The sequence below is a fragment of the Camelina sativa genome, chromosome 13 (assembly GCF_030686135.1).
Source record: "Camelina sativa cultivar CO46 ecotype springtype chromosome 13, ASM3068613v1".
Classification (NCBI taxonomy): Eukaryota; Viridiplantae; Streptophyta; class Magnoliopsida; order Brassicales; family Brassicaceae; genus Camelina; species Camelina sativa.
Window position 1 is genome coordinate 24993294 of NC_141892.1, and position 12880 is coordinate 25006173.

Sequence of the window (12880 nt, forward strand, 5' to 3'; positions counted from 1 at the left end):
TGTGGAGAAGTTGCTGGTGTTGTGGAGGCCCAAAGCAGAAACCTTGTTTTCATCTCAGATACTGACCTGATATTAATACTGGTGTTTGTCACTTAGAGAGATGCTTTGAGGCAACATTGGTAGTTTTTTTTGGCTAGGTCTTACTGTTTAGCTCATGAATTATATTAAATCTTATAAAGTGAGAACTTTTATTCCAAACTTTAGTACAAACACAAGGTTTTGTTTTAACAGAGTACAAGCTACGAAATGCTTCTATAACTGATATTCTAACATCTTAGTGAAAACAAGATAAAAGAGAACAAATGGGAGGTGAATCTCCCATAACAATGTCGGCAAAAGCTCAAGATGAAAAGGACAAAAAAAGATGACTGAAGCAGCAAGTTTACTTTATGGCTAATTTTGAAACTCCAATCTCGGGATTCTTGTGTAGCGTCCACACAAATTCAGGCGTATCCATTCTCGGTCCGGCGACTGTTCTATATATGTATATCCTTTCAACTGGAGAGCTCTCAGGTCTTGTCTTTGGAGGATGTTCATCAATGACTTCGACATTGAGCCTTGGCATTTTCTGACTCAGAAGCTTGCAAGCACCAAAACTCACAAAGCACGACGACATCCAAAGGGATCGCATGGTTTCTAGTTTGGCAGCGTTCTCCAGTAGTGCAGTGTCTCCAAAAGGGCAATCTCTTATCTCAAGCTTCTTTAAACTCTGACAGCCTGACAACAAGTGATGGAGCATCAGATCACTGTCCCCAGCGAATGCTATTGATAGCATCCTAACCTTCTTGGCATGTTTCCCAATGTATTTAAAGGCCTTGTCAGAGAGGAGACCAGAGACTGAGAGCCGTCGAAGATCCTTGCATCCCTCAGCTATGGCTTTGAATCCTTTATCAAGTGGCTCATTTGTTTTGTAATCAGGAGCGAATGGCTCTATCACGCAGAGACGGAAGCACTTGAGATTCGGACGTTTTCTTGCTATAGTAATCAAAGCTGCATTTGTGAACTGGACACAGAAGTAGAGAACAGACTCAAGCTTTCGACAGCCTTTAGACACATAGACCAGGCCTTGTTCCGTCACAGGTATGTTGGTTGCATCAAGATCTGGCTCAGATGGAAACACCCTCAATTCTCGCAGTTCCTTACAATAGGAGGCAACAGCTTCAAGACCTTTGTCCTCAATCAAGTCCATCACCTGCAAAAGATGTCTCATTAGTAAAGAACCCACATATATAAATGGGATACTCAAAAGAGTCTTGAAAAATGCAAATACTTACCCATAGCTTCTGCAGTTTCGAGCATCGCCTAAGAAGCTCAACAAGATCAGGCATTCGGACAGTAGCATAGCTCAAGTTCAACGAGGTAAGCCCAGGACAAACAGAATAAAGAGCTGGAAGATATTCAGGGAGAACATCCCAAAGACCAGATAAGCTCTGAAGTTGCTTACAGTTTGAAAAAGCTTTTGATAACTTTGTAAACGCTTCTGGTTTCAGTTCAGCCGCGAAAGAACCTGTCCCGAGCTCAGTCAGCTGTGGAGCACGACGAAGTATGCTAACGAGACCATCAAGAGTCACCGCTGGATTCAACTTCAGAGACTTCAGGTTTGGAGATCTGCTCACGAGACGCTCTAAGTCTGAGATTTTAACCTCAGAGTCTAAACAAGAGAAGTCAAGAGAGACCAGAGATGTTGAAGTCTCTGGGAAATAACTAAGCCAGTCTCCTCCCAGATCTTCAACGATGCACTCTCGTAGTTCCAACACTCTCAAGTTTCTGTTTTGTAAATCACAAAACAACAAAAAAGAAAAAACCAAAGTTATTATGAGGTGTAACTTACAAAAACAGAGTATTTTTTTTTTCTTTGTTAGAACTTAGAAGTTAGAAACAGAACCTGCAAGTTGATGCAATAGCAGCGATACCATCAGTGGAGAAACCTTCACAAGAAGTCAACACAAGGACTTTGAAATCCTTAAACGAAGCAGCGATCCTTTCTAAGCACTCATCAGTCACCACCATCCTCTTCAATCTTATCTCTTCAAGGGACGGGCTTTTAGCCGCCATGGCTTCAATCCATGGGCAAGCATAACCACCCCAACCATCAGGAACCAAATTATAGTCGGCGAAGTGTGGCTTCCCTTTCAAAGTCAGAGATCTCATCTCCGGGAACCGTCGTGCAACAGCAGCAGGGGTCACCGCGTAACAGTTTCCGACAAAGACCCGTTTCCTAGTTTTACGCTCTGTTTCGAACCATGACTTGCAGACCAGAGAAACTGAGTTCCGGTCCTCGTTGGAATCAATGAAGGAGAGGATATGTTTTAAAACCTTAGATGGTAATCGGAGAGCCATGAGAAGAGAGAGAGAGAAGGGAAGAAAAGGTTTGAGATTTGGTTCAGTATGAGTGATCTAAGTCGAAAGAATGAAGCTTTTGATATATATAAACCGTGCGCAAGTGGAAGACAAGAGTATGAAAAGACAACGGAATCGAAGGAGACAATGTCCATGTGAGACCATTAATAAAGTTGAGCTTGCACCCATGTGAGCCTACTGTTGTAGCTCACTAATATAAATTAGTTGCCCTTAATCATAATTAGATTAAAGATCATCCACATGTAGTCTGTGTGATATTATAATTCATGGATCTAATCATTTATGGAATACACAGTTCACACATGATGTCAGATTGGTTAACTATTATTTTACTTACGCCTAGTCTTAAAAGTAAACCTCTTTTTTAACTTAGATGCTCTTACTAGTATAAAACCATACTCAAATTTTACAATTGAACCACCATCTTATAAAGTATCAAACTTTTTGGACTTGAAATACATTTTTATTACCTCAGTCTAAAAATTTGTACTAATCCATAACTGTAGATAAGGCATGAGGCATTAGATGATGGGTAGTGCTCTCAATATGTAAACTAGACTATACAAAGGTAAGTTTCCAATTTGATTCAAGCGATTTTGATTACAACAGCTGTGCAGGAACAATCTCAGTTTGACCTTTGCTCCGACCTCTAACTTAAGGCAGTGGATAACATTAGAAAACTCCTCATCACATTTGAAGAAGTTACTGAAGTTGTACTTTCGAGAAGGATATATGAATATAGTATTATTAACCAATAGAGTAGCAAAGAAGTTTACATCCCGGTTTAATGTGTATGCTTTACTTATTACTTATTAGTGTCGGATTGGTTAGATTCTTTTATGTGAGGTTTTGAAAAGCCAGCCATACTATACTTGAAAGAATATTTTGGATTAATGAAAAGTTGAAGTTTGAGCCAGAAAAAAAGATACTATTCAGAACTAATTAGCCATCTTCTTCTTTGTCTTATTCACACGTGTCACATACTGAACACATCCAACGAGAGAAAGATGTGTCTGAAGCTCCCACGCTCGCATGGCGAATGCTCTAGACCTTGAATTCGTTTAGCCAATCTCACCAAAACATGAATACGCCGTCGTTTTAGTTGATCGTATTCCTAGTTCAAATCAATCAGCAGCAATGCTGATGAGAAGTCTTCACTTGTTGTCTTCCTCATCAATCCTCCACCGCTTTGCTTCTCGCAGCATCGCGTCTTTGTCTTCTTTACCCAGACGAAGAAATCGCGTCCGTACTCATAACCCTTCGTTTTATTGCCCTTTCCCGCCGGTTCTCTCGAGACCCATTTCCTCAGGCAAGGTCTTAGCCATGGCGGATGAGACTTCGTCGTCGACCTCGTCAACGTCTCAGAAACATACCAACCGTTTAGCCGCTGAGCACAGTCCTTATCTTCTTCAACACGCACATAATCCGGTAATTAATTCATTTCTCTCTCTCTCTTCTATAAAGTGTTCATCTGTCCTATAGATAAAGGGAACACCTTTGGTTTCAATTTAGAGAACTTTGTTGCAATTAATTAAGTCATAACTGGTTTAGATTGTAGATCATTGGTTCTTAGCTCAAAAGCATGGAACTTTTTATTCTCTGGATTGATTTCATGGTTTAATGGCAATCATGGTTTATGTGAAATTAGGTTGATTGGTATCCATGGGGAGAAGAAGCTTTTGAAGAAGCAAGGAAGAGAGACGTGCCCATCTTCTTATCAAGTTGTTTACTTTAGCCTCTCTTATTCGTTTTAATTGCTGCTGGATTCGATGTCCTCAATTGCTTTAGTTTTGTGAGACTAATATGGCTCCCTTTTGTTTTCAAAATCTTTTTTTTATATGGAATCTTGAAGTTGGATACAGTACCTGTCACTGGTGAGACTTTGAGTATATTTTTGGTTTTTGAGCTTGACATCTTCTTTTACTGAGTTGAAAAGGATTAAGAGTATGAATATACTGTTTAAATGATTAAGAGTATGATTCATACTGTATGAATTACATAGTTAAAAAAACTCTAGATTTATTAGTATTCTTACTGTTCTTTCCTCGTATGTGTAATCCTAATAAAGATTTTAAGGAATTTGTAAAAATAAAGTTGAGAAAACATGCAGTCTAAGAACTCGTCTTCTTGCTGCGATATAGAGAAACACTGCAAGTTTATTTTTCTATTTGGGAATGTATGTTTCAGTACCGTTATCTCTTTTTTCAGGTGTCATGTTATGGAAGTTGAGTCATTTGAAGATGAAGAAGTGGCAAAACTCTTAAATGATTCGTTCATTAGTATCAAGGTTAGTGTTTAAGGCGGAAATTTACTTCTGGCTGTGGATTTTAAATGACGTTTTGAGGCACAATCTTTGTGCTGATTATTAAAACGCTTTGCCAACTTCTTGTCTAACATGTCTGTGCAACAGGTTGATCGAGAGGAGCGGCCTGATGTCGATAAGGTATACTACTGTCTGCAGCCACAAGTCATATATTAACTAACTAGATTTCTTGAATAAACGCCCTTGGAATTCAAAATCTCATTCATCTCTCTATATTGAATGCTTAGTCTCAGAGATATCTTTTCCATTTGTTCAATGATGCCGTGGGTGGAATAAGTAGCTGTCTTACTATGTTGGAGAGTATCTGCGTGTTGAGTAAACTTTAGTGAGAGATGCAAAACCATTGTGAACGTGTATTTCTATTAGTTCTAGCTGTATCAGTTTCTATATGGAAAAGGTAAATCTGGAGTTTCATGGACTTGACTTTGATGCTTTTGTTTGGCACTTTTAGGTTTATATGTCGTTTGTCCAGGCTCTGTATGGTGGAGGAGGGTGGCCACTGTCTGTCTTCCTATCACCTGATTTAAAGCCATTGATGGGTGGAACCTACTTTCCTCCAAATGACAATTATGGGCGACCAGGATTCAAGACTCTCCTTAAGTAAGGAAACCCCTTCTCTCTTATTGTACAGTAGCATTTGAGGCTCATACTGGTGCAATTGGTTTTGTTTTCAGCAAAGATTAGAGTGTGTATGTAGAAAAATGGGCACGTAGTGAAGACTATAATCGATTTGATAATATGTTTCTTTATGTTTGGTTCAGGAAGGTGAAAGATGCGTGGGACAGTAAGAAGGATACACTTGTGAAGAGTGGTACGTATGCTATTGAAGAACTGTCAAAAGCTTTATCTGCAAATGCTGGAGCCGAAAAATTGTCAGATGAGATTTCTCGGACGGCTGTGAGTATATGTGCAAAACAAGTATGATTCGACTCTTGTGTACTCTTAGAAAATTATGTCTGATTGACACATCAACATGAAAAGGTCTTCTAACATTGAGTGTTTGTTTTCAAGTTTTCTCGGAGCTATGATTCGGAATTCGGTGGGTTTGGATCTGCACCAAAGTTCCCGAGGCCCGTCGAGATCCAGCTGATGCTTTATCATTCCAAAAAGTTGAAAGAATCGGGGAAAACTAGCGAGGCTGATGAAAACCAAAGTATGATTTTATTCAGCTTACAAGGCATGGCAAATGGAGGGATGCATGATCACATTGGAGGCGGGTTTCATAGATACAGTGTCGATGAATGTTGGCACGGTGAGACTCCAAACAGTATCCTGTATTATCAAGTTTATTTCTTTTCCTGAAAGCATTTTGCTTCCTATTTGTCTGGTGCAGTTCCGCATTTTGAGAAAATGCTATATGATCAAGGGCAACTAGCAAACATCTACCTTGATGGTTTTATAATTACCAAGGACGTTATGTATTCTTATGTGGCAAGAGACATCCTTGATTATCTGAGAAGAGACATGATTGCACCTGAAGGTGGAATATTCTCAGCTGAAGACGCCGATAGCTTTGAATTCGAGGGGGCAAAGGGAAAGAAAGAAGGAGCTTTCTACATATGGACCAGCGATGAGGTTCTTCTCTCTGATATATTCACCAGATCATGTCTTCATGAGCTTGCCCTTTGTATACCGAGATTTTTATTTATTGTTTTGTGTGTTTTGTTACAAGATTGATGAAGTCCTTGGGGAGAATGCAGATCTTTTCAAGGAGCATTACTATGTTAAGAAATCAGGTAACTGCGATCTTTCGAGCAGAAGTGACCCACACAATGAATTTGCTGGGAGGAACGTGCTGATCGAGAGAAATGAGCTGTCTGCCATGGCATCAAAGTTTAGCATCTCCACTGAGAAGTATCAGGAGATTTTGGGTGAATGCCGAAGAAAGCTTTTCGATGTCAGACTGAAGCGACCTAAGCCGCATCTAGATGATAAGGTAAGAATCTTCTAAGAAATATTTTGTTGTCTTCTTTTACTCTTTCTTCAGTTTTGTTTACATGTTTAAAATTTCTTTAACTAGATAATCGTCTCGTGGAACGGGCTTGTTATCTCGTCTTTCGCACGAGCTTCCAAGATTCTCACGGCAGAGCCTGAAAGCACCAAATACTATTTCCCTGTGGTGAATAGTCAGGTAATGAATGCTACACCCCTCCCTTTGTTATTTTCTCTTTACGGTTGATTTTCCTTATTCGGATTTTCATTTTACAGCCAGAGGATTACTTAGAAGTTGCAGAGAAAGCAGCTTTGTTTATCAGAGGGAGTCTCTATGATGAGCAGTCTCGCAGATTACAACACAGTTACAGACAGGGACCATCTAAAGCTCCTGCCTTCTTAGACGATTATGCTTTCTTGATCTCTGGCTTGCTCGATCTTTATGAGAATGGAGGTGGGGTCACATGGCTTAAATGGGCTATTGAGCTTCAAGAAACCCAGGCAAGTGAGATCCTTACTAGCTCGATTTGTTAAAGTTTTTGATTTTGGCTATAACAGTGAAATGCATTTTTAGGATGAGTTATATCTCGATCGAGAAGGAGGAGCATACTTCAATACTCAAGGACAAGACCCATCGGTTCTTCTCCGTGTAAAAGAAGATCATGATGGTGCAGAACCTTCAGGGAACTCTGTTTCTGCTATTAACCTTGTGAGATTAGCTTCCATAGTCGCCGGAGATAAAGCCGAATCCTACCTAAGCACCGCACAGCGTCTCCTGGTAAACAAAACCAACAACTAACTCCATTTGGTATTCATCGTTACGCTTTAGTCGAAGGTTATCGAGTCTCTTTGTTGTTTATTTCTGCAGGCAGTCTTTGAGTTGAGGTTAAGAGAACTGGCGGTGGCAGTGCCGTTGATGTGCTGCGGTGCAGATATGATCTCTGTTCCATCGAGGAAACAAGTTGTTTTGGTTGGCTCCAAGTCTTCTGCAGAGCTTAACAACATGCTTGCTGCAGCACATTCAGTATATGATCCTAATAAAACGGTAAGGTCTTAAAAATGATTCAGGTTACTCGATATAAGATTTGTGATATTGATTTGGCTGTTTCACTGGGCAGGTGATTCACATAGATCCTTCGAGTGCTGATGAAATGGAGTTTTGGGAAGAGCATAACAATAATGTAGCTGAGATGGCGAAGAAGAACAGAAACTCAGAGAAAGTGGTGGCTCTTGTTTGTCAACACTTCACTTGTAGTCCTCCTGTCTTTGACTCTTCTGCTCTCACTCGCTTACTATCCAAGTGAGAAAACAAGAGGTTCCATGTTTAATTTGCTTGTGCTGTACGGAACAAGTTCAACGTTGTTCATAAATAAAAAAAGAAGACTAAACCGGGTCTGGTATGAGATTTGTCTTTGGTTTAAAACTTAACCGGAAATAACCGGGTTTATAATTTAGAGAGTGATGATGATTCCTTAGCATATCATCTTTTATCTTCGGCAAAGGTGAAAACTTTGATTCGATCGATCGCCAAAAATGGCGTCTCACTCATCGACTCTTTACGCTTCTCCTTCTTCCTTCAAACTCTTATCCTCTCATCGTCTCAATCCTTCTCCGAAGTACTTCAACCTCCGCTTTCCTCGTCCGGTAAAGAGACCACATTTCGATTTACGATGTTCTGTCTCAATCGAGAAAGAAGTTCCCGAAACCGAAAGACCTTTCACTTTCCTCAGAGACTCTGATGGTGGTGGTACTCAATCTTCTTCTTCTTCTTCTTCGGTTAGGGCTCGTTTCGAGACAATGATAAGAACTGCTCAAGATAAAGTCTGTGAAGCCATTGAAGCAGTTGAAGGAGGTCCTAAATTCAAGGAAGATGTTTGGTCTCGTCCCGGTGGAGGCGGAGGAATCAGCCGTGTTTTGCAAGATGGAAATGTATGGGAGAAAGCTGGAGTTAATGTCTCTGTTGTTTATGGTGTTATGCCTCCTGAAGCTTATAGAGCTGCTAAAGGCGCCGCCACGTCTGAGCAAAAACCTGGTCCAGTTCCGTTCTTTGCCGCTGGAATCAGCTCGGTACCTTCTCTCTCTATCTCACATTTGTAGACATTGATGTTGAATTGGTCTTTGTATTCTTCGATTGAAGCTTGATCGCACATTCGTGTCATGTTCCAGGTTTTGCATCCCAAAAACCCTTTTGCCCCGACTCTGCATTTTAATTACCGTTATTTCGAGACTGATGCTCCAAAGGGTAAATAGCTTAGATTCTTTGAGAATTGTAAAGTTTCAGTTTTCTTTGGTTGGATGAAGCATTTGATTGCTGAAATTTTCACTTGTAGATGTTCCTGGAGCTCCAAGGCAATGGTGGTTCGGTGGTGGGACTGATTTCACACCAGCTTACATCTTTGAAGAGGACGTCAAGCACTTTCATTCGGTCTTTAAACATGATCCTTTGTTCTTAAAGTTTGAAGCTTTATGATTATGGGAGTTGCTGATTGGAATATCTTTCTTTGTGTAGGTTCAAAAGCAAGCCTGCGACAAATTCGATCCGTCCTTCTACCCTCGGTTCAAGAAATGGTGTGATGACTACTTTTACATTAAGGTCTGCAGTTTTTTTTATCGCCATTCCAATTGTCTTGTGAGATCTTATCACTTTGTGAAACTAAAGACCTAGCTTTAGAGTTATGTATCAATCAATGTATGTGTAGGGATGGATTTAGAGCCTCACGGTTTGGTAAGGTTGATATTGTGATAAGTTGTCATCTGCTGAAACCTTAATGGTCTTGCCTGCAGCACCGGGATGAGAGGAGAGGACTAGGAGGAATATTTTTTGATGATTTAAATGACTATGATCAGGAGATGCTTCTGTCATTTGCCACTGGTAGTGACCAAGATAAATCTTGTGACATCTTGTTTTCTGAAACTTCTTAGTTGGCTTGCTTGAATTCAGAGGTAATAATTTTTGCAGAATGTGCAAGCTCAGTGATACCAGCATACATACCCATAATAGAGAAACGTAAAGACACACCGTTCAACGATCAGCATAAGGCGTGGCAACAATTGCGTAGGGGGCGATATGTTGAATTCAACTTGGTAATTGGATACTACTAGCTTTGTTTTTTCTTTCTGTTTGATATCTCTTGAAATCACTTATTATGGTTTGTTACTGATGGTGAAAAATAAAGGTTTATGATCGCGGAACAACATTTGGTCTGAAGACAGGAGGGCGAATAGAGAGTATTCTTGTCTCTCTTCCGCTATCCGCAAGATGGGAATATGACCATGTAAAGTTCCCTATCTTATCCACATCAAGAAACTTTCTAAATCATGATTTATTGTTGCTGAGTGGTAAGAGTATAAAACTGAGTACTGATATTGTGGTTCTCTCTTGGTTGCGGATGCAGAAACCACAAGAAGGAACTGAGGAATGGAAGCTTTTGGATGCTTGTATCAATCCAAAAGAGTGGCTTTAGTTGATTAATTGTGCTAATTCCCGCATTAGCTCTTTTCATCCATTTTTTGTCATTAAAGCCTTGAAAGGGTAAGAGTCTAATGAAGCGTGAGTGGGAAAGAGAATGTGTGATTTGGTCATCTCATCATGAGTTACTGACAAACGAAGGTCATGATGGGTAATGATGGAGTGAGTATATAGTACCAATCGTGAATTCGTGATGATGACGATAAAAAGTAGTAGTAGTAAACTTTAACCAAGAAAATTTACTGACAAAGTTAAAAAGCATGAGTCTGAAATAAGAGCCGTTGGCTCGAAGAGTGGAGCCTCTCGATGCACGCACACACGCATGCGCGTGATTATAAGTGAAGCCACTTGCTCTGCTCGGTAAATGTTAACGAGGAGGAACAAGAGCAACACTCGTACTCTCTTATTATTAGTGATGACATTGAATCTGATGATTTGATTTTATTTAGTAAAAAAACATTTCAAGTTTCAACCAATGGGGTCTTGTGTTAGGTTAAACATTTTAGGATTTAGTATACGTCACTGTCTCCCATTTGTCCTAATCCAAGAAAACGCCCGTGATTTTCAAACCTCCCAAAAAAACGTGGTCGTTTTCTATGTCTCTAGTGGCGACAAAGAAACAACTTAGTCCCCGGATACACACACATACAAATACATAATGAACTACTGCAGACACTACACTACAGTGACTACACTACACAACTTACAAGATATTTTTTTAAAATTTTTAACCAAACCAAACCCCAAAGATATTTTTATTGTAGTATTACACAATTGACGTCACATCTGCCATATCTAATCCATGTCTGCAACACAAAAACAAAAAATTGAATTCCCCCAAAAAGTGAGGAGAGAGAGAGAAAGATAAAGACTGTGTACCAATCAATAATATCTTTTTTTTTATAAGAGAGAAGCAGTAAAGATTTTTAAAATGTGAGCCTCTCTCTGACACAAAAGGAGCCAAATGTATAGCTGGATCCAATCGAATGCAATGAAAACATCTTAGCTGTAAAATGGTCCATCTCTCTTCTTCTCTTTTCTTCTACATTATTACACCCCCAAGAATCAAATTATATTCACTTATGTCTCTCTCTCTCTCTAAAAAAAGCAATAAAGTCTCTATTTTTGTGCTCAAAGAGAGGTTTTCCTAGACAGAGAAGCATAAATTCTTGTCCTCTGTGTAGTACAAAAGTGGAGCCCCACTGAGTTAGTGATGCCCTCACAGTAACGGCTACATTTCCCAACCCTTTATCTCTCTTGTTTTGAGTGATATTTTTTCATCTTTACGAAGATGGGTTTTTTTTGTCCACTTATTACTGTCCTGAATCACACGTCGAATCCTACGTGGCATCTCTCTCTACTGTATGCCAGCTCACTCACACTCAACTCACTCACCCTCCCCGCCTTTATAAAGCCTTACCTCTCCCTCTTGTCTCCTTCATTGCGTCTTGTGAGTGTGTGTGTGTGGGAGACTGTAGACTGAAGTTTTTAATTGAGAGAGAGAGAGAGAGAGAATAGGATAAAATTAAAAAAAAATGGTGGGTATGGATTGGTTCAAATGTGTGATGACAATGATGATGGTGTGGGTTCTCTTTTGTGGTGAAGCGGTTTCAGCAGCTAAGTTCGAGGAGCTTTACCGCTCAAGCTGGGCTATGGATCATTGTGTCAACGAAGGCGAAGTCACTAAGCTCAAGCTTGACAATTTCTCTGGTACAAAAACCTATCTCTGTTTTGTTTCCTCTGTTTTCTTATGGGTTCATCAAGATTAAAGATTTATGATGTTTGATTGATTTTTTCAGGAGCTGGGTTTGAATCTAGAAACAAATACTTGTTTGGTAAAGTCTCTATCCAGATTAAGCTCGTCGAGGGTGACTCAGCAGGAACCGTCACTGCTTTCTACGTACGGAACAAAACCCTTCTATTGCTCTGTTTTTATTGAACCTAGATGATTGTTTTATTATGTCTCAAATCTTGAACTGTTTTTACAATGTTTTCAGATGTCTTCCGATGGTCCTAACCACAACGAATTCGATTTCGAGTTCTTGGGAAACTCCACTGGTGAGCCTTATCTAGTCCAGACCAACGTCTATGTTAATGGAGTTGGAAACAGAGAACAAAGACTCGGTCTTTGGTTCGATCCCACCACCGAGTTTCACACTTACTCAATCCTCTGGAGTAAACGCAGTGTCGTGTAAGTTCTTTTAAACAAAAGTCTCTACCTTTCTTATCAATAATGAGATTATGCACCTGTGCTAATGATTTTTTTGTTTAATTGCAAAAACAGATTCATGGTAGATGAAACTCCAATTCGAGTCCACAAGAATCTTGAAGATAAAGGTATCCCATTTGCTAAAGATCAAGCCATGGGAGTTTACAGCTCGATTTGGAATGCAGATGATTGGGCTACTCAAGGAGGACTTGTCAAAACTGATTGGAGTCACGCTCCGTTCGTTGCTTCTTACAAGGAATTCCTAATCGATGCTTGTGAGATTCCGATGACTTCTGATCTAAGCAAGTGTAATGGAGACCAGAAGTTTTGGTGGGATGAGCCAACTGTGTCTGAGCTAAGCCTTCATCAGAATCATCAGCTTATTTGGGTTCGAGCTAATCATATGATTTATGATTATTGTTTTGATGCTACGAGGTTTCCTGTTACTCCTCTTGAGTGCCAACACCATCGTCATTTGTAGTTTAGTTAAGAAACAAATTTGGATCAAGAGAACAATGTGGTGACTCTTTGATGATTCTGTTTTTATGTATAAATAATCAATTCTCTATTGATATCGGTGAGTCTT

The 12880-nt window shown here is 39.8% G+C and overlaps 4 protein-coding genes across 7 annotated transcripts; 3 read left to right on the forward strand and 1 right to left on the reverse strand.

Moving 5' to 3' along the window:
* Positions 1 to 169: 169 nt before the first annotated feature.
* On the reverse strand, positions 170 to 2529 carry LOC104737477 (GRR1-like protein 1). Its single transcript, XM_010457675.3, has 3 exons — positions 1886 to 2529; positions 1275 to 1767; positions 170 to 1192 (listed from the first exon to the last, which is right to left on the reverse strand). Exons 1-3 carry the CDS (start codon positions 2338 to 2340, stop codon positions 383 to 385), a joined length of 1758 nt encoding a protein of 585 aa, XP_010455977.1. The 5' UTR covers positions 2341 to 2529; the 3' UTR covers positions 170 to 382.
* Positions 2530 to 2780: 251 nt separating this feature from the next.
* LOC104737479 (uncharacterized) lies at positions 2781 to 8070 on the forward strand. Of its 3 annotated transcripts, XM_010457679.3 has the most exons (15): positions 3265 to 3789; positions 4010 to 4082; positions 4214 to 4235; positions 4570 to 4648; positions 4772 to 4804; positions 5136 to 5284; positions 5446 to 5602; positions 5696 to 5936; positions 6018 to 6259; positions 6357 to 6620; positions 6705 to 6815; positions 6893 to 7117; positions 7191 to 7394; positions 7485 to 7661; positions 7735 to 8070. In XM_010457679.3, exons 1-15 carry the CDS (start codon positions 3499 to 3501, stop codon positions 7918 to 7920), a joined length of 2454 nt encoding a protein of 817 aa, XP_010455981.1. In that variant the 5' UTR covers positions 3265 to 3498; the 3' UTR covers positions 7921 to 8070. The 3 variants fall into 3 exon arrangements, with proteins under 3 accessions (XP_087338958.1, XP_087338957.1, XP_010455981.1); XM_087482832.1 differs by lacking the exon at positions 4214 to 4235 and having other exon boundaries at positions 2781 to 3789; XM_087482831.1 differs by lacking the exon at positions 4214 to 4235 and having other exon boundaries at positions 3201 to 3789; positions 4010 to 4108.
* A 4-nt stretch (positions 8071 to 8074) lies between these two features.
* On the forward strand, positions 8075 to 10323 carry LOC104737480 (coproporphyrinogen-III oxidase 1, chloroplastic). 2 transcript variants are annotated; one of them, XM_010457681.3, is made up of 8 exons: positions 8075 to 8683; positions 8783 to 8858; positions 8947 to 9041; positions 9126 to 9209; positions 9401 to 9488; positions 9576 to 9700; positions 9793 to 9891; positions 10012 to 10323. In XM_010457681.3, exons 1-8 carry the CDS (start codon positions 8150 to 8152, stop codon positions 10078 to 10080), a joined length of 1170 nt encoding a protein of 389 aa, XP_010455983.1. In that variant the 5' UTR covers positions 8075 to 8149; the 3' UTR covers positions 10081 to 10323. The 2 variants fall into 2 exon arrangements, 1 of the variants encoding a protein (XP_010455983.1); XR_015578915.1 differs by having other exon boundaries at positions 8106 to 8683; positions 9316 to 9488.
* A 695-nt stretch (positions 10324 to 11018) lies between these two features.
* LOC104738498 (xyloglucan endotransglucosylase/hydrolase protein 9) lies at positions 11019 to 12868 on the forward strand. Its single transcript, XM_087482834.1, has 4 exons — positions 11019 to 11795; positions 11885 to 11985; positions 12083 to 12276; positions 12370 to 12868. Exons 1-4 carry the CDS (start codon positions 11621 to 11623, stop codon positions 12773 to 12775), a joined length of 876 nt encoding a protein of 291 aa, XP_087338960.1. The 5' UTR covers positions 11019 to 11620; the 3' UTR covers positions 12776 to 12868.
* Positions 12869 to 12880: the final 12 nt, after the last annotated feature.